This window comes from Fusarium graminearum, chromosome 2 (genome assembly GCF_000240135.3).
Source record: "Fusarium graminearum PH-1 chromosome 2, whole genome shotgun sequence".
Lineage (NCBI taxonomy): Eukaryota > Fungi > Ascomycota > Sordariomycetes > Hypocreales > Nectriaceae > Fusarium > Fusarium graminearum.
Window position 1 is genome coordinate 5,918,860 of NC_026475.1, and position 25,989 is coordinate 5,944,848.

Below are 25,989 nucleotides of genomic sequence, written 5' to 3' on the forward strand. Positions count from 1 at the left end.
CGCTTGAGAAGTCGCGCCATTATTAATAATACAGACACCTATGATTTGAATGAAAGCAGGAGTATCAAGAAAATGTATTAAAAAGCATGTTCTAATTTCCATATTTCGCAAATTGAACTTCCGAAGATGCCGATGACGCACTACCCCTGGGTATGTGCTGTATACCTTCGGGCGAATCGCCCTCCGAACTCTCCCTCCCGTGACCAGGGTACCTCTCACTGTGAACAGTAATCTCTGTTGTTTTAATCAAATCCGTCTCGTTATTAAAGACACGATGACTTTCATCGCCCTTCCCAACACGAACTTCGTAATCACCCGTGATTGTCCCCTGAGCGCTGGTGAACTGCTTTCTTCTGTCACGATTAATGGTCTCCAACCCTATCTCGTCGGCATGCTGAGTAGTAGCGCCGTGGCTAGGTCCGTATGAACTCTCGTTTCGTCCTCTTGTGAGTTCGACAAGACGATTGAGTATACTAAACTCGAGCTTGAGTTTGACGCTATAGACGAGGGGCTTCCATGCAGTTTGAATGTCGAAGAGGTTTGCAAACTCAAGTGCAAGAATAGAGACGTCAAGAAGGATGACCAGGATGTTGACGACGATCAGATGATTAAGCACCATCTTGGTCTTGGTGTTGCCAATGCTTTTTTCTAGCCTTAGACGTTTGGTGGTCTCCCAGACATAAAGACTCGAGATAATAAGCTCTTGAACAAAGAACACGCTGAGTTGAATCTTCTCAAAAACCTCGTATGGCTTTTGGAAAGGCGTTGGGTTTGAAGAACCAACACCATAGACAAGGATGATAACAGGAAGATGCAACCAAAGCGCGTTGACGACGATCATAGCCAAGACCATCTTCAACCAACGCTGGTTATGCATCACGATATGTAGACGGGAGTATAGAACAACAGACTGTCCAGTGATCATAGTGCACCACCCGATGAGAATGAGCGTGGAGTAGAGATACGTTTGCTCAGACAGGGATAGATGCAATATGAGGTACCCAGTACCATTGAACGCGATGCCCCATGTTGCAACGACAAAACTCCAAAAGTATAGACCACTGCGCTTTTTGAAGCTGCCGAAGATGTAGGCGTTGAGCTCGAGGACATTGTAGAAGGCGATGCTGATGAAGACGGCGATTACGATAGCGACAGTGCCGCTCTTGGTGTTGACTCCAGCCATCTTTGGGGGTAGTGTTGCATCTTAGGGCGAGGAAATGGGGAATGATCGACGGTACAAGGGAATGGGGTTGAAGGAGCGACGAGATACGAGCGCAGGCTGTTGAGCCTGGTAAGTGTTTGTGACCTTATGAGAAAAGACCAAATATTTGCAACAGGGAACCGCGAAACAGGAATTCCTCGACATTGTTTGTCTTTATGTAAAGCACGACATACGGCACTGCATACGGCACTTCCCTCTTTTCTCAACGCCTCACACCACTTCAACACATTTCATCTCCTTGGTGGCGGTCTCACTACGACCATCAGGTTTCCCCTACTCCGTACTACTCACGCAACTGGCAGTTGAGACCTTTTCTACCGGGTTCTTTGGTGCTGAAGAAAAGGAGGGGGCCAGCTAATCAAACTCAAACTTTAATCATCCCGCATACAAAGAATCCCTGCATCAGCACCAGGAGCATTGTCCATACTGTAATGTGGTATCATTATGACCGGGGCTTTAACAATATGCAGAAATGAAATCGCTACCGAGGCTGTGGGAAAAGGATTTTCTAAATTCTTACAAGATCTTCAGTTTCGTGGATGCTATCGAGAGTAGTTGAATAGATCTGCAAGATCGGATATGCATACCGAATCCAACATCTCGGCAAGTTCCCCTTGCCAAGTGTAAACACTGTCAACGTCAGGTCAAAATTCTTTCCGTTATTCTTTCCGCTGCTACGGCACTCGATTAGCAGGTGCCAGCAATAGCCGGCGCCAGGAGTCTTTCCGCGCCGCAAGCCACAATTTCTAGAGCGTTACTAGTTCCGCCGTCGCTACCGAGTTCAGTTTTTCCCCGTAGTTCTTATTCTGTTGGGTAATTCGCTTCGAATAACAAATGATGCTCCTGGGATTAGTGTTGACAGTCATGCAATCTACGGCACGCCAAGTCACCGTTGTCACTAGTTCAGAGGCGCAGCCAAGCTGCAGCATTCAGGAGTTGCCCAGGTTCCTTCGTGTTGGTTCACTTGGGTTGTTGGTTCACAGAGCTGAGACAAGGATGCAGTCCTCGCTTGATCGTACCAACATCCATAATCGTCAGGTCACATCAGCTAGAAAGCATGAACCTGGTTCTCGGAAGTATTGTCTCTCGATCCGCCCGATAGTCTAGAACCCCATTAATCGTAAGTTCCTCAAGGGTAAGAAGTCCGGTTTCCCAAACTCTAAATCGTGCCCTTCTCCCCGTAAGCCACAAGGTGTATCCTGATGCCCAAGAGGTGATTGCTTCGGGTAATCTGGTGTTCCACTAGCTTAAGCTTAACCTTGTCGATCTTGTACGGTCTGGGCACACCAACCGGCAGATCCCTGCACCCCTCACTTACTCCATCTTTAATGCCTCAGCAGACACTTGAGCAAGAGACAAAATAAATCGTCGATCGATAGAGACTTGGGTAGGCTAAGCATAGCCTGTTTATTTTCTGCGGCCTAAAGCTCAGAACCAAGATTTTGGTTGCTACCAAGTTCCTCACCCATGCCCTGCCCAGTTGTGATCCTTGACACAGCGGAGATGATCAATTGTGGACAACGCTCTTCCAAGGCACATATTTAGTACAGCCTGACCATCCATCTTCCTCCTGCAGCTTGGCTTCCACACCACTTAGTTTCACCTCCACCTCCTCATTCGCCATGCCTTCCACCATTGCTCTGCTTGCTGTCGGGATTTGCGGCGTGGCAGCTGCCAAACTTCCCTCCACGGCTCAGGTCATTGATCAGAAGTCTTTCAACGTTTTGAAGGATGTCCCACCACCTGCTGTGGCCAATGACTCACTGGTAAGCCCCTCATTCCCGACGTTCTAGAAACTTGCTGATTTATCTCAGGTCTTTACGTGGCCTGGAGTGACTGAGGAATCTCTTGTCAAGAAACCCTTCCATGTCTACGACGACGAGTTCCTCGACGTCATCGGAAAGGACCCCTCTCTGACACTTATTGCCACGTCAAAGAGCGACCCCATCTTTCACGAGGCCGTAGTCTGGTATCCACCTACTGAGGAGGTCTTTTTCGTGCAGAATGCGGGAGCTCCCGCGGCTGGCACTGGTCTGAACAAGTCTTCCATTATCCAGAAGATTTCTCTCAAAGAGGCAGAGGCTCTACGCAAGGGAACTCTGGGCAAGGATGAAGTGAAGGTGACGGTTGTCGACACAGCCAACCCTCAAGTCGTCAACCCTAATGGTAAGTCCATCCAAAGCTGTCGGTACTCGTCGATGAGAGACTAATGGGTGGAATTTAGGTGGAATTTACTACAAGGGCGAAATCATCTTCGCTGGTGAAGGCCAAGGTGATGAAGTTCCTTCGGCCCTCTACCGAATGAACCCTCTCCCTCCCTACAACACTAGTGGTAAGATCCAGTACCTACTTTCCAACAAGAGATTTTACTAATGATCACAGTCCTCCTCAACAACTACTTTGGTCGCCAGTTCAACTCCCTGAACGACGTTGGCATCAACCCCAGGAACGGTGATCTGTACTTCACCGACACTCTCTACGGCTATCTTCAAGACTTCCGTCCCGTTCCTGGCCTGCGAAACCAAGTGTACCGATACAACTTTGCTACTGGTGCTGTAACTGTTGTCGCTGACGACTTTACTCTTCCCAACGGTAAGCTTCTTTGCGGGTATAATGTTCTCTGATGCTAATTTATGTCAGGTATTGGCTTTGCTCCTGATGGAAAGCGTGTCTATGTCACCGACACTGGTATCGCTCTTGGCTTCTACGGCCGCAACCTTTCTTCTCCCGCTTCTGTTTACTCTTTTGATGTGAACGGTGACGGTACTCTTGAGAACCGCAAGACCTTTGCCTACGTATCTTCATTCATCCCCGACGGTAAGTTTCAGCCCACCCCCAGTCATGGGTCCTTTGGCTAATATCTCTAGGCGTCCATACCGATTCCAAGGGTCGCGTCTACGCTGGTTGTGGTGATGGTGTCCATGTCTGGAACCCATCTGGCAAGCTCATTGGCAAGATCTATACTGGAACTACTGCTGCCAACTTTCAGTTTGCTGGAAAGGGAAGATTGGTTATCACTGGCCAGACCAAGCTGTTTTATGTTACCCTGGCCGCTTCAGGACCCAAGCTATATGACTAAACCCTCCCGTATTAGTATAGAAGCGGATACTATGTTGTAATGACAGAGAATAACTATTAACTATTAATTGATCCTTGAATACAAGACGTCTTCTGTACCCTAGTTCCATTGTTTATGGCAACTCCTGTCTCACGGGAGTTCCATCAAGCTCAGCTGCAGCATATTGAGAAGGTGCTAGTGGCGTTCCTCCCAGTTCGCCTGGAGGCTTTACTTCTCTTGAATCCAACTGAGATGATTCCAGCATAGACTTTGACGGTACCTTCGACCTTCTCCTTCTTCGCCAGAGGTAAAAGGCTGCGCCTAAAATTCCGAACCCAACAACGCCAACTCCGACACCGATGCCAGCTTGTGCTCCCGTCGATAGCCCCCCTCTAGAGTCTGGCTCCACGCTGGATGTGGAGGTTTCTGCCGATGTTGATGACAAATTTGTTGTTGACGATGTCAAAAACACCGATTCACTATCTGACGTCGATGAAATCTCGAATGGTTCCGACCCAGCTAGCTGGAACATAGGTGCATGCATAGTGACACTTTCAATCCTGAGTATACCTGTCTCCATACTCCTGTATTGAACAGGCGCTCCCAAGCTCTTGAGAACAGTGCTTCCTGAGCTGCACGAGGCCACCTCAGTCATACCTGTTGAATAGACACTCTCACACGTTTGTGTGCCTCCATATTTGGCACATTCGTAGCCACTGCGTTATCGTCAGTCCCCAATCTGTCTCTGGGGGTTGCTAGGTGTACTTACGATGGACAACAGCCTCTGATGAACTCATCTTCATTGGCTTCGTATTGGAACTCGAAATCGCTTTTTGTTGTGCCTTCGGCTGTGCAAGCGACCGTGTATCCTTGGGGACATTCGCTGGCGGGTTTGTAAATACCTCCAAAACTGATAGGAGGCTTGAATGCTTTTGACTTCGTCGCTGGAGGCCAGCATAAAAGATCCTCGAAGCTCTCGACCTCCATAGATTAGTCTACAGATAGTCGTTTAGTCTATGAGATACTTACTGTGATTGAACTCGCAGTGTTGCACTTTTGAGCTTGTACTGCTATTGTGCAAGTGGGACAGTCCGCCAGAAACAATAGATTGCATCGGCTTGGGTATGTCCATGTGCGTGTGAGAGGGCCCAAGATTGTTCCGTTGTCCGACATTTCGAGTCTACTGTGACAAAACTTATCTATAACAACACAAGAACCATAGTGCTTCTGTAGTTTTGAGATAGTCCGGTGATCGTGTTGAAGTCTTGAAAAAAGTCAAAAAGAAGAAGAGGGGAAAGATCAAAAGCACCAAGCAGCGGGCGTTTGGTGTCTACTTTCTCTTGGCCCCCAATCTACCTCATAACAAAGATGCCTTGCGAGGTTGCCTGATACCAATAAAGAGTCTTGGCTGAATCACAGCGCATATTATTTAAGCATGAAAACAAGTTCGGGGATATCCCGATTCGGTGATGAGTGGCATCCCAGCCATGAACACGAGTTGTTGATTGGACCAGCAGCCTCAAGCTTGCATACAACAGTTGAATGAAAGAAATCAACTGGAAGGAATGGTCAAATAGTTGCAGGGGCCGGGAATGTGTAATTGCTGGCCAACATTTGAGGCGCGGTTGAACGTATACGAGGTCATGGTATACTATTCCACTGCTTGCAAGGATTGAGACTGTTGATTGAAATAATGCAGAGCCGGGCCTTGCATTGCTTCGGCCGGGAGGTAGTTTCATGAACCCTTGGTCTCTTGGCACGGTAGAGTCAAGCATTGTTCGTATGTCTTGTGTTTTTGGAATGATTATTAGCGGTCTAATGGGTAGCAGAAAAGTTGGCCTCTCCAGTCTTAGGATATAAAAATAAGTAGTCTAAGAACCCTAGTCTAAGCAGCATAAGCTGGCCTAATAACTTTTGTCTCTTATGTTCCTAGCGGCTAATGTTTCTGATTCCCTGAGGGCGGTGACTTCTGTCATCTGTATGCCATATATAAGTCTTTCATTTATGTCGTCCATCATACAAAGTCCATTCAGAGAACCTGCTATCCTAATTCAGTATCTTATCACGGTTCCCCGCACTCGGCTTGTTTACACACTTCGGGGAATAGCGTGATATAACCGAAAACCCGTCATTGGTCTGAGATGATTAAATGAGGTAATGGAATTCAGCTGTATGGGTCCGGAATTAGGAAGAGTTTTCGGTATGGATCTTGACGCCTCGGAACATTGGACGAGATGAAGTTCCCCGAACGATTGGCTCCATATTCTTCTTGGCTACTTCAAACTTGGACTTGGCATCATCAAACAGAAACTCTTTTGATCGTCAGCCAAGAGATCTGGCCAATATGACTATACTTACAGAGCCAAAACCGATGACTATGGGTGATAAAGCGGCAGATGAGTCCTCGCTAGGTTCGTTACACGCAGAACTAATATCAAAACACACTGACCGACAATAGGTCAACCCATCGTGGTGCAATGGTCGGGCCCAAACGATCCCGAGAACCCATATAACTGGTCCGTCAAGAAGAAATGGTTTGCAGTAGGCCTAGGCCTTTTTGCAACTTTCATCTCCATGATGAACGGCGCAATCATCACAACAGCCCACGAAGCCATCGGTGAAGACTTCAACATTAGCGACGAGAACTTTCCGCATTCTTACTGGCCCGTTACATCTTGGGGACTCGGCGGCGCCATTTTCTCTCTGGTACTACTCCCGATTATGGAGGATTTTGGCATGAGGATCGTTTTCCTCTTGGTTTACACCGTATTTCTGTGCTTTCTGATACCGGTTGGCACGGCACCGAACTATGAGACGCTTATCATCACAAGGTTCTTCAGTGGAGGGTGCTGTACCATTCTCGCGAATGCTGTAGCCGGAATTATCGGAAATGTCTTTGCCACTGATCGAGCACGAACGATACCCACGGGGCTGTACATCATGATTTATCTGAACTCGAGCAGCCTTGGACCCGTTGTGGGAGCAGCTATTTTCCAATACCTCCCGTGGCGGTGGATTGGATACATCGAACTTATCTGGACAGGAGTCTTCTTCCCCATTTTCATCTTGGCTTTGCCTGAAACAAGAGCATCTGCAATCTTGACTGCACGAGCGAAGAAGCTAAGAAAACAAGGACAAAACACATACAGTCAAACAGAACTCGACTCCAAGTCCATCATGCACGACATTTGGATCAGTATCCAGAGACCTCTTTACATGCTCTGTACAGAGAGTGTGGTCGCAATCTCTACCATCTGGACAGCTTTCAGTCTGGGTGTTATTTACGTGTTTACCCAATCCGTTGAACAAGTTTTCAGCGAACTATACGGATGGAACGCCGTCGAAGCAGGTTACGTGCAGGCTTCCATCGTGGTCGGCGAGATTCTTGGCTTTGGACTTTGTGTCTTGACAAACAATTGGTATTACGCTTCAGCATCGCGGAACAAAGAGGAACCCGGCACGCCTATACCCGAAGCTCGACTTTATGTCGCTGTCATTGGAGGTTTTATTGGTGTGACGGGGGGCATGTTTGTGTATGCTTGGACAAGCTTTTCATGGGTGACATGGGTCGGTCCTGCATTCGGTTTGATGCTGGTTGGGCTTGGAACGGAAGCTGTTGTTGTTAGTATCGCGAATTACTTGATCGATGCTTATAGCAACTATGCTGGAAGTGCAATTGGAGCTACTATACTGGGAGAGAATCTTGGAGTTGCCTTTTTGCCGCTTGCTTCGAGCAGTATGTATACCAACTTGGGTTTCCATTGGGCTAGTTCCCTGCTGGGATTCATCTCGTTGGTTTTGGCAGCGGCACCAATTGCTGTTTTTATCTGGGGTAAGGAGATCAGGGCTCGAAGTCCGTTTATGAAATCGGCTATGTCGAAGCCAATGGAGTTTACTATGGCACCATCGGAATAGGCAACATGTCACACGGCTGTTTCAGCCTCGCATATTATAGATAACTAGATTGTGATAGAGGAACACTAATACCTTACTTCCAAGAAAGAATGTACTGATATATCCTGTTCAGGTTCTGCAAAAAAAAAAAAACATCTGGAAATGAGCATCTACCTTACAAACTTAACGCGATAAAATGCTCTACATCTAGGCAAGACTCTTTGCAACAACAAAACTGGCATCATCCGTGAAACTCTTATCAGCATCAAAATCGTGGACACCACCGTTCGACGCAGCATAACCCTTGTTGTTGTAGTGACGGAAGTAACGAGTTGGGTAATTCCAAGATCGAATTGAGCTTCCTTGGTTGTTCAAACCCTTCTGTGGACAGAAAGTAGCGTCTTCGTTAAACGCCTTGGTTCCATCGTTCTTGTTCACAACGAGAGTGAACGAGAAATGCCTGAGGAAACTTCCAGGTGTATCGACGGACTCAAACGAGACACAACCGCTGTTGGCAAGACCGGTGCGGACAGTCCAGCTAGCCTGCTTCCTAAGCGCGGCCGTGCTAGAGGCACTGACAACCTGTGTGTTGACGTCTGAGTTGGTATGCGCGAGGTAGCGGTCTGTATAACCTGATGTTGTGACCTTGAGTGATACAGATGATCCAACCGAGAGTGCAGTGCCACTTGTCATTGACGTCGTGGCATATTTTGCAGCCACGATATCAGCCTGCACAGCATTCTCAGTGGCGTCGGAAGGATAACCAGACGTCATAACTCCCTCGTAAAAGGTACCTTGCGCACCAACACTATTGTCGCCGCCGATGCCCAAGATGATGGCGCCTTCCTTCTTCATTGGGTTGTATCCTCCGTCGGGATATGCGCCGTTGTAGAATGTAGACAGACCGCCAGAAGCAGCATTTCCTCCCCGGATTGACCATGTACCAGGCTTGCCCTTGACAACTGCACTGATGAATCTGTCATTGATGGACGGGTCTGCCGCGTTGTTCTTTGGGTTCTTGCCCGAAAAGAGACCATTTTCGAGATCTGCCATGATCCAAGGTCCTTTACCAGAACCGGACCCCCAGACAGTGTTGTCGCCAAAGTAAATGGCTTCCATGTGGCCATTTCCTGTATCTTTGCTGCTGATCTCGGCATTGCCATAATCGAAGCAGCAACCTCCGTTGTAGTGTGTACCATCGAGGACGGCATATATACCCTCTGGCTGATCACCTGTAGCGGAACCGCTGACATGGTTGTTACGGTACCCAGTTCCAGGAGAGATGAAAACGCCATACGCTTTCTTCCCGTTGAGGGTCACCGGTGCACCATCAGCACTCGCCAAGTTATCGTAACCATTGGCCTCTGGTCCGTTGAAGCCACCAGGGGGTGCTTGGGTCAAGTGATTGCTGCGACCAGATTGGTCATAAATGATGGTGATGAGACAAGTGGTACCGCTGCAGAAGGTGTCTTGTGCAGAGGCATCCGCGACGCCACCCTTTGCTAGAGGCTTGATGTCTGTAGTTGAGCCATCAGATGCACGCTTGATCTGGTAGAGTCCACCATTGTAGTTGCTATATAGAGACCGGGTGGTGCTGTGTGCAGCGATACAGGGTGTGCCACCACTGTTGTAGATATCGCATGGTCCAGCGACAGCAAGACGTGCCGTGGTAACGATACCAAGAGCGAGAATGCTTTGTAACTGCATTATTGCATGAGAGGTTTGTAAGACTTGAGGAGACGATATGAGTGACTTTGAGAAGTGTTTGCTTTAATGAAGAGGCAGAATGGTAAGATGAGCTTTTGTAGCTATGATATGTCTTGAACACAGGACTATTATATAGAAATTCATGAAATAAGAAGCCGTCTCAGCCGATCCTGAAGTCGCCGCGTATTGATTCTCCCAAGATAACCACCTTCCAATTCTGATATAGAACCATCCACGTGGACCTTTTCGACGACGACATCACAGCCCATCGTCAAGAATAATGCCGAGAGATGCACTAAATTCATCCCATTTGCTCGCTTCATTCAATTTCGTGGGGTATATCGATCGGGATCCGGGGGATCGTCCGAAAAAGGGACATGGCTCGGGCCTTACTGCAACCCCACAACGGCAAGGAAGTGCCGAGTCTGATGCGATCGAACCAGAGCTCAAGAGTAGCCAGACCAGCTGAACAAAAGGCCGCCAATGAGAGTAAGACTCTGTGGCCTATTTGGGCATGTTTCGGAACGACATTTGACGTCGCCAATTATGAACAGATGAAGTGACACAAATACCGATGCTTCTACCCGAATGGAACCGTAGCTCTGGTCAAGGGAATCGGGAAATTTAACCCCGAACATTGAGAGTACGAAATGTGAGCGACCTAAAGATTGATTGGTGACATCAAATGTCATCAACGCTGCTAAGACTGTCGCTAATGTCTCGTATTTCCCATCATGACAAGCGCGCAGCTGTCACTGGATTAAAGTATCCCAACTTTGACGCAACACATATAAATTTATCCATCCATTTATTCCCATGTAGTCTTTCCAATAGTGTTGCTAGTCCGGTCCAATCTGTGTGACTATAAACGCCATGCGCCAAATTCCCAGCAAAAATAATAAGTCGTTCCTGATGCCACAGCTAACATTATGAGTAATGTCCTAACCTTAACATGTTTGCGCCCTGAAGCCGCACCAATACAAGATATTGTCCACAGCGATATCAAGCGGTCTTGTCCCAAAATCCTCCAATAAAATCCTGTACATCTTTCCACAGAGCATCAGGCTCCTCAAGTGCAGGAAAGTGTCCACCCTTCTCATGCATACGATACCATTTAACCTGCTTGGTCTGCTGAATCCACCTCTCAGGCGCAGTGACAAGATCCTTCTTGAAGCAAGAATAGCCCAAGGGTGCTTTGATGTTCTTCCAGCCAGCCATGAGAAGCTCGGGATTCTCAAAGGCCATGCGGTGAACGTATATCGAGGTTGGGTAGCTGCGAGTGAACCAGTATAGCGCCACGTTTGTCAAGATTAAATCGCGGTCTGGAACACTGTCAGACCATTGAATCATCTTGTCTCCGATCCAGGCAAGGAGTGCGACAGGGTTGGTTCCGATAAGATAGCCTGCTGAAGCTGGTCTTGTGCCGTCCAGCTGGATGAACGCAGTACCTGTCTTGCTAAACTCGGCGAGTCTACCAAAAGCCGCTACTTCATCAGGGCTGTAACGTCCTTCTCTGATGCCGGCTTCAACATCTTCTCCGACTGGAGGCATGACGTTCAGCATGTTCATGTGAACGAGCTTGCACGCTGGGTCAATGTTGGCAATGACAGGCGCTGTCCAGCCGCCAAAATCACCACCTTGTGAAACATACCCTGTTTTGTCAAAGCACAAAGAGTGCATCATCTTGGACATGAGGCGCGCATTATCGGAGTGTGTGAATTCTTTGTCAAGATGTGGTGGGTCGGAAAATGGATATCCAATGTGATGGGGGACAATAATGTGATAAGGTAGGGTTTCGGGGCTGTAATCGCTTTGTAGCTTTTGAAGAATAGGAAGATATTCGACGACGGATCCTGGCCAGCCGTGTAGGAACAAGATAGGAATTGCAGATGGGTTCTTAGAGAACAGGGCAAAGAAGTTAATCATGTACGATTTTGAGTCATCGTCGGTAACAGTAATGTTATACTGAGGAATGGAGTTTAATGTGGCCTCCCACTTTCTCCTAGAAATTATGAGTCAGTACAAAATCCGATTGTATTGGCATAAGATGTAAACTTACCAGTCATAGTCTTTCTCCCAGTAATTCACCAAGTCCAAGAGTTCACTTCGTGGGATCCCAAAGGAGCCATCCTCACGACCGTTCCAAACATTGGGTTCGGGAATAGGTGATAGCTTGAGAAGCGTCTTGAGTCGGTCAATCTCACTGTCAGGGATGGAAATAGTGGAGGCTGTCAGATTTGCTGACGCGGGGACGGGGTGAGGAAGGACGTTAAAGGCAAGAGAACTCATAATAAATGGCGTAGAGTGAATGTGACAATGACACTGTAAATGGTAATGCAGAATGATGGATAAAATAAAGTAGAAGTGAATAGTGTGTGGTTTCTATTGTGAATTCCAAATCATTGAGCGACTCTTTATAGGGATATGTTTTGTCCATCTTGCTAGTGTGAAGTTGAAGCACTTGGCTGTCAGATTCTGGAACTTTCGAGAAACCACTTTTCTAAACTAGAGAATTCTCTAACTAGTCACTATGAGACATTTCCCCAAGAGGGCATTTGGAGCGACAACATCTTTGCGTCTGCGGTTGAGCGTTCGGCGATGTTGATACACCAGCAGCTCCATAACAAATAACCCTGCTAACCAAGACAATTAGAAAAACAGAACAAAAATAACAGCTATCAACAACAGTTGGAACTCTGGTCTAATAATCCCCGCTGCAGAATTCGTTGTTGAAGCTGTTGTCGTCTCAGCAGCAGTCGTCGCGGTTGAGGCTTCTTCAGAAGTCGACTCTGCGGCGGCTCCAATCGGCGTCTTTAAAAGTGTCATGGCGCCATCGTAAGTCCCTGGGAAATTACAAGCAATAAATCGAGTTGATGATTGCGACTCGTCCTTGTAGTCGAATATCTTGTGCGTCACACAAGTTCCCATACTGAAGAGCGAACGTTAGTTTGTGTTGCAGTTGGCTGTAGACAACAACTTACCAAGACACTGTGGAAAGACGAGCAAATGCAGTTGCGCCGACACAGCGAGTGAAAATGAGATCGCCGCAGCCAGCCCAGATGCCACTCAGGGCAAATAAGCCGTCAACACAAGCGGCAGTGTCTGCAAAAGCGTTAGTATTGCGTCAACTGTTGCATTTCCAAGGCTGTTCATACAAAAACCCTCTTTTCCTTCAATCTTGCCGTATCCTATTGACCACCGGTTCTGAGGGTACGAAGTGCTGACAATCGTGTGGAAAGACGTGACGGCGCGATCTTCAAGGCTTGGAGGTTCTGTGATTAGTGGGTAGGCGGTTGTTTGTGTCGCTGTCACAGTTGCAGTCGCATGCGACACTTGAAGTAGGAGCAACGCCAGTAGTGTTTGTAGTATCATTTTGTCTGTAGGTACGTGCCAAAGGAGTTGCTCTTTGAGATGGACAGGAATACTGGCTATATTTATGTACAGGTCTTTTCAGTGGCTTGGGCCAGAACAGCGCTGAAAGTCTTGGCTAGCTTGAAGTGAAAGAAATTGTTGGTCTGCGACTTTCAGCTGAGGTTAGTCTAAGAAGTGGCAACACACTTTTCAGCACAGGGAACAGGGGTAGTTCCTCAAGAATCCAGGCAAACAACTACATGTAGGTAGTGGACAGCATAGAGGTATAGAAAAGTAGCATCTCATCTTTCTAGTGTTAAAAATTTACGCTTTGCATGTTCATTCACTGGAAATAAAGACCAATATGAGGAACTGTACTGTCTACTCTGTAAGTCCTGCTGCAAGGGTGCTCAGTTCAAGGGTCCAGCTGTATACGCCACCACCGTTCTGGAGCGACCTTGTTGTTTATTGCACATTTTATTGGCTTGGCATAAAGGTCCCTGCACAAGGGTGAGTATTTGATGGTTGATCAAGATTTTCAAGTCTAATACTGACTCTGTCCCTCGCTTCAGTATAGTATGATGCATTAAAATATTAATAACAAGTACGATTATACCCTAAAAGCCGCTTTAGAAAAGTGCCATAGCGACAAATGCAGCAACAACCATAGGCGTCAAAATGGAACCGGAAACCATCTTGCCCGCACTGCTATCACTGTCCCCATATCCAATGTTGGACGGGTTACTCTCGAACCCAACAGTGCGCTCCCACGAGGGCGTGCTCTCATTAAGACTCAGAGCATCAGAATGGTACTCGTCCACAACTCCAGCGAAACGGACTGAAACATAGCCGACAACCTCGGGGCTGCCACCCACCGGCTGGCCAGTCATGTTGGATTGCCGGTATGGCTTGGCATAGAAGATACCATCCACTGTTAGGTTGGCTGTCTTGTCGTCAAACTGCATGCTAACCTCGGGTAGCTTGTAGTCGTCCCAATCCTCTGCAAAGTACGACTCGAAGGTGGTCATAGAGAATCTATAATCATTGGTCCATTCAGTGGAATTGCACGTTGGCATGGTGATATTCTTCCAGGCCGATGCACTTCCGCTATCTCCATTGTTCAAGACGGTTCCGTTGAGACTGTAAGCTCCGCTTGAAGCCTGAGTGGTCGTGAAGTTGAATTTAGGAGCGAAAGATTTTTGATGGGGACGCCAGTAGCCACCAGGAGCTGGGCTTGATACAAGTCAGCAAGGCAATACTAGTTTCGAGATATGAAGAGACTTACTCGTCCGAAAAGATAGGGAATGAAAGATTGTTCTCCTTGTACATAAAGTCCTGCGGCAATGAAGACACATTGAATGGCGACGAAGTTTGTGGCAAGAGTGTCAGCCAGAAGATGACCGAATTGTTTCCAGAGTTCCAGGTACCACTTTCAAGAACACTGAGGATAGCGTCGTACTTGAAGGTGGTTGTAAAGTTCCTGAGCTCCGGGCACACTTCGTCGGATGGGGTGAGATATTGATAAGCGAACTCAACATCAACCTCTGCAGTGGCATTGTAGTATCTGTCATTATTAGTCAAATGCTCAATACTATTTGAGTGCATGAGACCCACGATCCAACCCAGGTGTAAAAGCTGCCCAGACCGGTTACATTACTTGGACGAAAGTTATCAGCAGGATCATATTTTTCATCCTCCTTGGCAAGACCTAGTGTCAAAAGACAGCATAGGATGATATGCAAGACTATGCGTTTAGCAGCGAACATTGTATGTATTGTGGCTTATAAGGCTGAGATATCCAGGTAGTAGTAAAAGATTACCTGAGAAGGAAAGCGGGAAATGCGCGCAGAATACCACTTCGTTTATGTATAATGCACACCTTTCAGAGGCACAGCACATTTTAATCTCGCTAACGGGCCTTTCTCTTGTCGCCTTACCAGTGTGGGGGGTTTCTTCAGTGCTATAATAAGGGGTCAATGTCACTATTGGTCTGCTGATGGCTGAAGGATCAAACTCCACTGGACTGGGGCCGAGAACCGACTTGGCTGCTTGGCTTTCAAGGTCCGAGAGCAAATGATATTCTAAAAAACTGTCACTTTTTATATCCAGGACTTTGATCAGGTCGCAAGATATGACAGTCTGTCTATAACTAACTAACAGAATTTCTACCTCTTGATGTGCTAAAGAGTCGCTTGACCTATATACGTTTCTTTGTTGCTTCTGAGCACTTGTCTTGGCATCTGCTGCGCCTCGCCAGTAGCGCACACCACAATTAACTTGACTGGAAACAAGTAAACTACTTTCCTATCTGTCAAGTCAGTCTTAGTATTTGCTCTTGAACATGAAGCCCCTGTCCCTCCATATAGCCGTCAAGATACAGCTCACCAACGAAAGTGAATTCTTGTCCCGTCCTCCTAATAACATACAGAACACCGCTACCAAATATAATCGAAGCATAATCGCCTACTTGTGCATCAGAAGTACCAATGCCAATATGCCCTGCAGAAGTGACGATGAAGCATCTGTTGAAGCAAAATGTCCCTGCCAAGACCCTATACTCTTCAGCGTTTCCACCTGATGCAAGACGTCGTAGATGAGCCACAGCTTGTGGGTTGTCGCTTCCAGCCAGTCTGGCTGTCGCATTCGTGTTGGCCCTGTCGAAAAGACTCAGTATGTAGGTCAATCCATCCTTAAAGCTTTGTTCCCATGTTCGCCCAGTGAGTTCGTGTTGATCGGCAGTGGTGACCTTGAGCAAGCAAGCTGCCAAGCGCTCCAGGCCTCCCTCGTCTGTTGGCTTTAAGGCCGAGAACGCCAAATTCCATGTCGATTCAATTTTGGAGTCAAGTGAGGAACCAAACTCTTCTTTGGTCTCTTCGTTGTTGCTGAAAGAAACCCTCTGCACAATTTCTCCAACTAGCGCGCCTCCGACAGTCAGAGTTGAACCGCCTTGGTTATCAAGTAGTTTCAGTCGTTTGTCAATAGCCGCAGAGTATTGTTTAGGAAACCCAAACTTGACAGGCTCTTCGGTCTTCGTATAGTGTATCCAAGAAAAACTTGTCCGAATACCGTTGTTAGATGCCCGGTAGTCACTCCAGTCAGGAGCCCATGATGGCAGCTTTTCGAGGTCATGTAATCTCTGTTTCCTCGATAGACTTCCGGCGGTACCACGCGCACGTGTCAAGATAGCGAGGGAGCCATTGCGTTCCAAGAAGAAGCGGGCAACTCTCTGATATATCTCTTCGGTCTCAAGACTGTAATCTGGGCGCAAAGCTTCTGGAACCTCGGCCGAATTCTCGCATTCTGCTGCTATTCCAAGGACTGCATAGACTTTGTCCCTTTGATTCGTAGCATTGAACTTGATCTGGGTACAAGATAGCAATGCATCCAACGGCCAAAGACTCTGAGATCGTCGAATGTTGCTGATTGTGTTGACGTTGAGAAAGTTCTTGGAAAGTCGAGACAACCTGAGGTATCCATTTCTTCTCAACCAGCCTGCTGCCCATTCAAGGCGGTGCCATGGAAATAGACGTTGCGCATTAACAATGATGGGATCCCGTGAAGATAAAACAACTTCTTGCACAATCCAAATTCGCGTGAACCAGGGAAGATCAAGAAGGCTTTTCATCTGCCCCCAGGCTTCATTATCCCACGCGGGCAGTTTGGACACAGCATGTGATGCGTCGGAATAGGCTTTGACTGGAATTTGGCCCGGGTTACTGACAGTAGGGTGCAGAGACCGGAATTCGGCATAAATTTGATCGACCAAGTCCCATCCCGTGGAGTGGGAACCATGGTCCACTCCAAGCCAGATCAGGGTCCTGACAGAGCGTGAGTAAATCTTTCTCATAAGGCCGACTTGAGTGGATCGTTCCGGGATGTTGTTTTGGTCTACGCAAAGATTGTCGATCCACATGTATAGTAGCGGCGGGTCGAGAGCTGAGCCGTTGATAGCAAGTTGCTGGAAATTGCGAATGCCGCAGGCAAGTTCGGCCGTAATGTTTAGGATATGGCCATGGATTTGGACATCTTGTTTGCAAGTATGGGTCCCCCAAGTGTGACTGAGAGCGTAGAAAGGTGGTGCTTCTTCCAGCGGTACGACTTCAAGGTATCCAACATTTTTATCCGAGGCATTTCTAGAGATTCGAAGCAGACGTATGTGGCCCGGGGGTAGTTGGCTATATGGATTGTTCTCAAGTCTTTGTATCATTTTCGACGATTTTTGTATTGAGTGTCAAATTGGTGATGAGTGATGGAAACAAATAAGGTCATTCGCGGCGAGACAAGAAAGACATGGTTTAAATATAAGATCGAGCCCGTTGTTCTCGGGTGGTTGCACTGCCGGCTTGGAAAGGTGTTGGGTACAGCCTCTGAAGTCGTCGGTCCAAATGCGCAGTCTGGTATTTCAACCTGTAGAAGCAGCTAATCCTTGCCCTCCTGGTTGTAGATCGTTTCAGTGCCACCCCCGTCCACGTTCAGTTCGTGTTCTCTGATTGGAGTCTTCACAGTCCGCTGTGGAAATATGACCCAAAAAGTGGCCGAAACTCACGTCCTGCGCCCTGGAGCAATTTCAACTGGGCGAGCCAAGCATGCCTGCTTCAATCACATCATGAGGTATGTAGTATCGGCGCCTGTCTGCATGAGCTGACGGTGAGCGACAAACTGTGACTGGAGGAAAACAGGGAAACCATCCAATCATACATCGTCAGAATCAGTATTTTCAATCAGGTGACCAATCAAACGGTTTAACGTGTTGAGGGCTGGGTTTCATGAGCGCCAACTGAGACAGCATAGCCGCCCTAGGCTTATCTGAGTACTTTGTTGTTTAGGTCCTCCTGGAAGCGATAAGGCCTCTCCCCCAGTCAAAGGACGGGACAAAGGCAAAGCTCCCCGAAAACGAGTGGGTCTCACTCAAGTTTACCCAGAGCCTGGCTCCAAACGCAACCATCAGAAGCTCAAAAACGAGTAAGATTATTGTCCAGTTGAAAAGTCAGTTCTCCTAACTCGAATAGTATCATTGCTTTGCATGGACTCGATGCAACGTCTCCAGAGACATGGATTGGGTGGAAAGTTGATGGAGACCCAAACTCTGGAGACGTTAACTGGCTCGAAGACAAACACATGCTGCCTAGATTTATGCCCGATTCTCGCATTCTTACATATCAATGGAATGCAAACTACGATGCCTATGCATCGAGTGATAGGTTTTCTGGCCATGCGACGTCGCTGCTTCAGGACCTGCACGCCGATCGATTTAGCGAGGTAATGCTACTTCATTTTTCAAGAATACCACATCTGGATATCTAACTTCAACAGTGCCGAAGTAACTGCCCAATCATCTTCATTGTTTCATGCTTCGGCGGCTTGTTATTGGCCCAGGTGCGTACAGTTCCTCAGTTACAAATAACATTACTCGATATGGTATCCATTTGCTTTTTGTGCTACTGCTCATCACACTGTAGGCTCTCGTCATTGCATCTCATCCTACCGAGCCCGGCCATCGTCAGCATAGTTCAATTCTTCGACACACAATCGGTGCAGCATTCCTTGGTACTCCTTTCGGGGGATCGTAGGCCACCGGTTCGCACATGGCCCAGGTCCGATATAAAACCGCGCTAGCATCTGGGACAGAATGTAGTCGAGGTTTGATTGAGCTATTGAGGCAGGGTACAACTAATTGTCCAAGTCCCCTGGACGATCTCGCGAATCAGTTTGGCAATCTAATCCACAGCGATAAGTACAAGTTCCCTGTTATGTGTGTCTATGAGACCCGCCATACGGATTTGTCTGCCTATAAAAGGAGACTAGGCGCGAACTTCAGCAGCATGGGCCTGGATGAAAACTACCACGGAATTGTAAGTGATTCATCACGACATCTGCTAATCTCTGTCCTCTTTTCAGAGTTAATATTTCACGTATAGGTAGTCGACAGCAAATCGGCAACTATTAGCGGCATGGAGGCTTATGGGTTTGACGTGAGGCATAATATGCTTCACAAATTCAACGATTCAAATGACGTCAACTTCAAAAAGATCAGGCATTGGCTTGTCAAGACTGCAGATATCGCTGGAGAGACTTTGGGTTGCAAAGGTAAGATCTGATTTAGTATGCCTACACTATAACATTGCATGTGATTGTTCAAACATCCCTGAATCTTTGTTTTTTCCCTTCTTTTTTCTCAGGAAAGAAATGCTAACTTGAATACATCTTAGCAAGCAACGATAGACCCGTTAACGACTTGTATGATGATCGGTCACATAGCGGCTCAAAATCCGACACTCGACTATTTGATTTACCCGGTTCACGAGTGAGAAAAAATCCTAGGAAGCCGGAAGCGCGAGAGAAACTTTACAACAAACTTCATTTCAAGACTCTTGGAGAGCGATATAAGAACATTTGGCCCGCACATCGCGCCACATGCAAATGGTTACTTAAGAACAAGGAATATCAAGCTTGGTTGGACAAAGGGAAGTTGGAGGATCACCATGGAGTTCTATGGCTCAAGGGTAACCCAGGTACTGGGAAATCGACACTAATGAAGTTTGCTGTTTCGAAGCTGAGCATGGAAAACCCAAAAGACATCCACATCTTTTTCTTTTTCAATGCCCGAGGCGATGCTCTGGAACAGAGCACGGTAGGCATGTATCAGTCGCTTTTACATCAGCTCTTTTCACAGATTCCCAGACTCAAATATGTTTTTGATGACTTCGCCCAGTTTGACCTACCAGAAACAGATATATATGAGTCCTGGGCTTTGCAAACACTTGAGAGTCTTCTAATGCATGCTATTTCTGAGCTTGGGAGTCACAAACTATGGGTGTTCGTGGATGCCCTAGATGAAGGCAACGAAAAAGAAGTCCGGAAAATGATCACTTTTTTCGGAGGGCTTGGGAAAGAGGCCAAAGACGCGAACGTCGACATGCGTGTCTTATTTGCAAGCCGACACTATCCACAGATCACGATATCGCACAAGGTGGAGATTATTCTCGAGTCGGAGAAAGAGCATTATCTTGACATCAAACGCTATGTCCAAAGCGAGCTGTACATCAAAGATGGCATGACGGCCCAGGGAATCCAAGATGAGGTTATCAACCGTGCATCAGGCTTTTTTCTCTGGGTTGTTCTCGTCGTGGAGATTCTGAACGAAACAGCTGCAAAAGGAATGAACCAAAAGGAGAAACTCAAAGAGCTGCCCGACCATCTCAGCACACTGTTTGAAGGAATCCTCACTCGTGATCGTGAGAACATGAAAGGAACTCTACTTTGCATCCAGTGGGTTCTCTTCTCACGGAAACCTTTGACCCGAGAAGAGTTGTATTACGCAATTCTCCACGGGGCAAACGAAAAAGAGACTAGATCATGGGCTGCTGACTATGTCACTATTGAGATTATGGATGCATTTATCTTGACTTGCTCCAAGGGACTCGTGCAATTCAGTGGAGAGACTGCACAGTTCATCCATGAGACAGTTCGAGACTTTCTCATACACGACAATGGCATGCAGCTAATTGCAAGCGACGCAACTAAGTCCATTAAGGGCGCTGCCCATGATACTTTGAAAAGTTGCTGCCTGAATTGCATCTCATCGACGCTCAAAATCATTTGGGGCTCTGGTCGACCAGTGAGGTTTGATAATCTTGACAGGCTGCGCGGAATATATGACTCCATCGTCGAATCCGGCCGGAAAAACTATTCGAAATCGAAACCGCTGTACAAGACCCCTTTCCTTCATTACGCCTTGTTCCACCTCCTACACCATGCCAATGCTGCGGAAGCTGGAGGCGTTTCCCAGGTATCCTTTATCCAGGCATTCCAGCTGCGGTCTTGGGTGTACTTGAGAAAGGTTTTCCTAGAGCTGGGAACATTCAACTCACTTCGTTCAACCTTTCTTTACACTCTTGCAGAGGAAGGCCTGGGATCTCTTATAATGGCCATGTTACATGCCGATCCTGGCAAAACACCTCACTTGTTGGTGGAGGAATTGCTTCGCCATGAAGACGTTGAGCTTAACTTCCGAGATGCGGAAAAGGGCCGCACGCCCATGTGGTGTGATGCGGAAGAGGGATACGAAGCGATAGTGAAACTTCTCCTTGAAAGACAAGGCGTTGACGTCGAGTCTAAAGATACGGAATATGGCCAAACGCCGCTTTGTGTTGCAGCTAGGTTTGGACATAGGGAGGTGGTCAGATTGATGTTGGTAAGCAACCGTGTTGTTTTGGGCTCTCAAGATTTACAGGGACAGACAGCGTGGACGTGGGCTATTATAAGACAAGACGATGCAATGATGGAGATGTTGGGGAATATCTAGATAGTGAAGGTAACCAGTTGCCAAGCCTGGCGCTTTGCTCTTTATTTCTTAGTATCAAATCGTGGGGTGATAGCCACTTGGCTATCAAAGGCATTGTGATTACGAATCATCCACAAGTCCAATGGGCGTCTGGGGGAGGCGTTTTCCTGAGTCGTAGACTGGAATTCCATGGCTGACGGTGGGAGGCAGAGATAAAGTCATTGACCAATCAACTATTGATTGAATCGTTTCATTTATCAGCTGTTATTGTCCCAGACAAGTTAATTGGTAAGCTCAGACCAGTACAAACGGAACCGGGTCCATGGCAAGTGTCCGCTCCCGTTCTCGATCGCAAAAGCGGATTCACGATCTACAGTTAGTTAGTGTCCATGGCGCGGAAATAGAATTAGGGTTGGGCTGTGACAAAGACATAACGGAAACAGGAAGTAAATACCGGCTCGGAGATGAGGGAATTGATTAGAGTTTACGGCTGATACGCGGCGGACCAGAGCATGAATCGTGTAGGGCGCAGCTGTCAACTGTCAGCAATTCCGTCATGCACGTTTCCTTGCTCTCAGACATGCATCGTCAGAGAAGAGACAACCATTGATGTCGCTAGTCTGTCGCCTTGGCCCCTGATCTAACTCGACAAGACACAAGAATCAAGACAATAAACAATTCCCGGCCCCGCAAACGGACTCGCCGTCGAGTACGGAACAGCAATGATTTGCTGACACCCTCGCTTACCCCTGTGTACTATCTCCCGCTCTAGTACGGCTCAAGTTTAGCTGGTATGTGGCAAAGCGGCACGTGCATCAGAACAAGCCTGGGGAAAAAGAAAGGGACGAAAATCTCACCCTCGATCAGGTAGTCTTAAGCTCTTCAGCTCACCTCGCCCCATCTCACATCCCAGCCATTCTCTCAGGTGTTGGAACAGAGATGCAGAGTTCAATATGGCCTACCAGAGAGAATTCGAGATGCAGGCTATTCCTCCGCCGTCACCAAAGACATTACCATCAACAGAACCCTCATCAAATACCCCCACTCCAGACCCAGACCCAGACTCAACGTCTCCGGGCGCGTTGCATCGTCTCCTGACAAGCTTCACGCGCGCCCCGCCGCCGAGCCACTCCGAAGATGAGTACTCTCTCAGCAGTTACAACACGTCGTACGCGACAAATGGAAGGCTTTTCAATATGAGTAAAGCCAATTACAATTCTGCAAACACCGCCCTCGCCCGGGAGCTCAAAAATCGACACCTGCAAATGATCGCGTTTGGAGGTTCTATCGGAACTGGTCTTTTCGTCGCCAGCGGTGTGGCGCTATTCCGGGGAGGACCGGCTTCACTACTCATTGCATTTATAACCATGGGAACAATGCAATTTTTCACAATGCAAGCTCTTGGAGAATTGAGTGTCGCGTTTCCAGTTGGAGGTTCTTTTTCGAATTACTCAACGAGATTTCTGGATCCGTCTTGGGGGTTTGCAATGGGCTGGAAGTCAGTCTATCAATCTCGACCTTGATCAACAACATCAACTAACAATTATCAGTTATACATTACAATATCTCATAGTGTTACCACTCGAGATTATTGCTGGTGCATTCACGACAAATTACTGGAATCCAGATGCCAGCAAGTCTATATTCATCATCCTTTTCTTTTTCCTCATTCTTGGCATCAATTTACTGGGTGTGAAGGGCTATGGAGAAGCAGAGTTTATCTTTTCAGCTGTCAAGATCACCGCCGTCATGGGTTTCATGTAGGTTCCCCCACCTCTCACCAAGCTAGAATCTCTGACAGCCTTTAGTCTCCTCGGTATAATTATCAACATAGCAGGTGAGTCAAGCCAATCTTGTCAAGACAATTTATACTGACCTGCAAAAGGTGAACCAGAAGGCGGATACATTGGCTTCAGTCACTGGCAAAACCCTGGCGCCTTCAATAATGGCTTCAAAGGTTTCGCAAGTGTCCTCGTCACTGCAACTTTTTCTTTTGCCGGCACAGAAATGGTCGGTCTCGCCGCCGCGGAAACCAGCAACCCGAAAAAGTCCCTCCCAGCAGCCGTAAAGCAGGTCTTTTGGCGTATATCACTCTTCTACATCCTCTCTATTCTTCTTATTGGCCTGCTCGTCCCATACAATGAACCGCGACTGTTGGGTGCCAAGTATGGATCTGACGCGGCTGCCAGTCCATTCGTCATCGCCATCGAGATGAGCGGCTCGGATATTTTACCTGACATTATGAATGCTGTTATTCTAATTAGTTTGATATCGGTCGGAAACACAGCTGTGTATGCTTCATCACGCACAATCGCCGCGTTGGCAGAGCAGTCGTTGGCACCCAAGATCTTTGCCTATATCGACCGTGCAGGACGACCACTTATTGCGATCATTTGCTGCGGGACAGTAGGTCTGCTAGCCTTCGTCGCAAACTCCGACATCCACAACGAAATCTTCAACTGGCTTCTCGCCATCAGCGGGCTAAGTACCTTGTTCACCTGGGCATCCATATGCGTCTGCCACATCCGCTTCCGCAAAGCATGGCGACTCTCGGGCTACAAGCTTTCCCAGCTAGCTTTTAAATCACAAGTCGGCGTTTGGGGCTCATGGGTAGCTCTGGCCGCCTACACGACTGTATTACTACTCCAATTCTGGGTGGCCATATCACCCATCCAACCTACGGACCAAGCGCCATTCACAACGCCTGAACGCATTAAGAATTTCTTCCTGCAGGTTTTGACAGTACCTGTCATTTTAATCTTTTACATTGTGCATAAATTGTGGATGAGGACAAAGATTGTTCGAGATAAAGATATAGATATCCATACAGGACGAAGATACCTTCAGGTATGGAATGAGGAGGAAGAACAGGCCCGAAGAGCGTGGCCTCTGTGGAAAAGAATGTATAATCACATGTGCTAGGGTTAAATAGATGTAGATTTAGAATGACATGATGATGTTTCTCCAGGAATACGCCGCGTATTGAAGCGTATTCGACATGAATGGAACGCTACGGCACATGACTCACGGCCGCTACGCGAGTGGAGATGATCGACAAGACCCGTTAAAGAGAAATGATAGGCTCCTAAGCCTTGGTGTACAAAAATAAACAGCCTAAAGAGTGTAGTGCAAGTACCATAAGCTGACCTGCTAATTTCGTCTCTTATGCCTCTGGCGACCAATATTTCGGAGGCCCTGAGGGCTGACATAAGACATAAGATGTGTGTTATAAAAAACGTCACCCCGTCTTCATATCTTGGATGCACTACACGAGAAGCACGTTAGCAAATCAACCCCGAGCTCTGATCAATACGACACTGCCACAATGACCACTCATACATTCTGGCAATACGTTCGCCTCAAAATCATCGTCACACTCCTCCGTCTCATAAATCAAGTCGCTACTCGTCCTCACTTCAAACCCTCACCAACCTGCAACCGCAAGCTCGTGCGCATTCCATCTCGCGATCTGAACCGCTTTATAGACGCCTGGCTCTACTATCCACCAAACCACGCCGAAGATGATAAACGTGGCCTGGTCATCAACTGGCATGGAGGCGGATGCGTGTTGCCGAACTTGGGCATGGACCATGAATTCTGCGAGAGGGTAGCTGTGGAGAGAAACATTCTTGTTCTTGATGCAGATTATCGAAAAGCACCAGATGATCCCTTCCCTGCTGCTATTGAAGACGCCGAGGATACGTTTCGATGGGTCGAGAGTCAGTCACATCGATTTGATCTTGACCGGATTGCTTTATCTGGCTTCAGTTCAGGTGGAAACTTGGCGTTGGTAGCCTCCTCCGAACTCAGACGCGAGTTCAAGAACATCAATATTCGAGCGGTATACTCTTTCTATCCAGGTGTAGACTTCAGTATCCCACCCGAACAAAAGATTGTTGCGAACCCCATCCGACCGTTGCCGTTTTGGTTTCAACGTCTCATCGCAGAAGCATATCTTCCCAGAGTCGAAGACCGCAAGTCACCCAGGGCATCACCGATGTACGCCGACACCATGTCTTTTCCTGCGCGTGTTATGCTATTTGTCTGCTCTGGGGACATTCTTACGCCAGAGACTGAAGCGTTTGGGGAGAAACTAGTGGAAGGTGGCATTGATGTTGAAGTTGTCCGGGTTCAGGGGGCTCACGCATTCGACAAAACAACCAGTCGTAATTTTTTCAACCCTGATAAGAGAGACATGACGTACTCCAAGGTTTTGAGGAGCTTGGAGGATGTTCTGTAGAGTATATAAGTTAGTAGTCAGAAAATGTGGTAATCAAACACTCAGCAGTGGAGTAGACTCCTACCTTTTAAGATCTTCTTTGCCATAGCCGATGTGAAATGAAAGTTATCAAGCTACGTTAGTTGAACTGACCTAATCTCACGAGCTTGGTAAATAGATCAAAGAAATCAAGTGCATTAGGTAGTATGGATCGTTTGCTCCGGGGAGACTTTCAGGCAACAGTTTGCTCGCAG

General features: G+C 47.5%; 11 protein-coding genes across 11 annotated transcripts; 5 read left to right on the forward strand and 6 right to left on the reverse strand.

The window, feature by feature from the left end:
- Positions 1-91: 91 nt before the first annotated feature.
- FGSG_03817 (uncharacterized protein) lies at positions 92-1,183 on the reverse strand (the record flags this gene model as incomplete). Its single annotated transcript, XM_011323566.1, has 1 exon — positions 92-1,183. One exon carries the CDS (start codon positions 1,181-1,183, stop codon positions 92-94), a length of 1,092 nt encoding a protein of 363 aa, XP_011321868.1.
- Positions 1,184-2,827: 1,644 nt separating this feature from the next.
- Positions 2,828-4,331, forward strand: FGSG_03816 (uncharacterized protein). The gene is made up of 6 exons (XM_011323567.1): positions 2,828-2,988; positions 3,037-3,388; positions 3,447-3,554; positions 3,605-3,814; positions 3,863-4,039; positions 4,090-4,331. The coding sequence occupies exons 1-6, from the start codon at positions 2,845-2,847 to the stop codon at positions 4,299-4,301; spliced, it is 1,203 nt and encodes a 400-aa protein (XP_011321869.1). The 5' UTR covers positions 2,828-2,844; the 3' UTR covers positions 4,302-4,331.
- An 82-nt stretch (positions 4,332-4,413) lies between these two features.
- FGSG_03815 (uncharacterized protein) lies at positions 4,414-5,453 on the reverse strand (the record flags this gene model as incomplete). The annotated part of the gene is made up of 4 exons (XM_011323568.1): positions 4,414-4,803; positions 4,938-5,019; positions 5,050-5,261; positions 5,310-5,453. The coding sequence occupies 4 exons, from the start codon at positions 5,451-5,453 to the stop codon at positions 4,414-4,416; spliced, it is 828 nt and encodes a 275-aa protein (XP_011321870.1).
- Positions 5,454-6,624: 1,171 nt separating this feature from the next.
- Positions 6,625-8,195, forward strand: FGSG_03814 (uncharacterized protein; the record flags this gene model as incomplete). Its single annotated transcript, XM_011323569.1, has 2 exons — positions 6,625-6,691; positions 6,739-8,195. The coding sequence occupies 2 exons, from the start codon at positions 6,625-6,627 to the stop codon at positions 8,193-8,195; spliced, it is 1,524 nt and encodes a 507-aa protein (XP_011321871.1).
- A 186-nt stretch (positions 8,196-8,381) lies between these two features.
- On the reverse strand, positions 8,382-9,881 carry FGSG_03813 (alpha-N-arabinofuranosidase precursor; the record flags this gene model as incomplete). Its single annotated transcript, XM_011323570.1, has 1 exon — positions 8,382-9,881. The coding sequence occupies one exon, from the start codon at positions 9,879-9,881 to the stop codon at positions 8,382-8,384; it is 1,500 nt and encodes a 499-aa protein (XP_011321872.1).
- Positions 9,882-10,883: 1,002 nt separating this feature from the next.
- FGSG_03812 (uncharacterized protein) lies at positions 10,884-12,170 on the reverse strand (the record flags this gene model as incomplete). Its single annotated transcript, XM_011323571.1, has 2 exons — positions 10,884-11,883; positions 11,941-12,170. The coding sequence occupies 2 exons, from the start codon at positions 12,168-12,170 to the stop codon at positions 10,884-10,886; spliced, it is 1,230 nt and encodes a 409-aa protein (XP_011321873.1).
- Positions 12,171-12,530: 360 nt separating this feature from the next.
- FGSG_03811 (uncharacterized protein) lies at positions 12,531-13,253 on the reverse strand (the record flags this gene model as incomplete). The annotated part of the gene is made up of 3 exons (XM_011323572.1): positions 12,531-12,810; positions 12,863-12,983; positions 13,037-13,253. The coding sequence occupies 3 exons, from the start codon at positions 13,251-13,253 to the stop codon at positions 12,531-12,533; spliced, it is 618 nt and encodes a 205-aa protein (XP_011321874.1).
- A 608-nt stretch (positions 13,254-13,861) lies between these two features.
- FGSG_03810 (uncharacterized protein) lies at positions 13,862-14,837 on the reverse strand (the record flags this gene model as incomplete). Its single annotated transcript, XM_011323573.1, has 2 exons — positions 13,862-14,465; positions 14,518-14,837. The coding sequence occupies 2 exons, from the start codon at positions 14,835-14,837 to the stop codon at positions 13,862-13,864; spliced, it is 924 nt and encodes a 307-aa protein (XP_011321875.1).
- A 4,217-nt stretch (positions 14,838-19,054) lies between these two features.
- Positions 19,055-21,537, forward strand: FGSG_12378 (uncharacterized protein; the record flags this gene model as incomplete). Its single annotated transcript, XM_011323574.1, has 3 exons — positions 19,055-19,084; positions 19,151-19,319; positions 19,442-21,537. The coding sequence occupies 3 exons, from the start codon at positions 19,055-19,057 to the stop codon at positions 21,535-21,537; spliced, it is 2,295 nt and encodes a 764-aa protein (XP_011321876.1).
- Positions 21,538-22,469: 932 nt separating this feature from the next.
- On the forward strand, positions 22,470-24,438 carry FGSG_12379 (uncharacterized protein; the record flags this gene model as incomplete). Its single annotated transcript, XM_011323575.1, has 4 exons — positions 22,470-23,014; positions 23,067-23,276; positions 23,325-23,353; positions 23,402-24,438. The coding sequence occupies 4 exons, from the start codon at positions 22,470-22,472 to the stop codon at positions 24,436-24,438; spliced, it is 1,821 nt and encodes a 606-aa protein (XP_011321877.1).
- A 403-nt stretch (positions 24,439-24,841) lies between these two features.
- FGSG_03808 (uncharacterized protein) lies at positions 24,842-25,756 on the forward strand (the record flags this gene model as incomplete). The annotated part of the gene is made up of 1 exon (XM_011323576.1): positions 24,842-25,756. One exon carries the CDS (start codon positions 24,842-24,844, stop codon positions 25,754-25,756), a length of 915 nt encoding a protein of 304 aa, XP_011321878.1.
- Positions 25,757-25,989: the final 233 nt, after the last annotated feature.

Bases quoted from the DNA above. Each gene is read 5' to 3' on its own strand.
- FGSG_03816 (XM_011323567.1), top strand. From the start codon at position 2,845: ATGCCTTCCACCATTGCTCTGCTTGCTGTCGGGATTTGCGGCGTGGCA. The intron at 3,815-3,862 runs GTAAGCTTCTTT...AATTTATGTCAG, and splicing joins CGACTTTACTCTTCCCAACG to GTATTGGCTTTGCTCCTGAT. The intron at 4,040-4,089 runs GTAAGTTTCAGC...TAATATCTCTAG, and splicing joins ATCTTCATTCATCCCCGACG to GCGTCCATACCGATTCCAAG.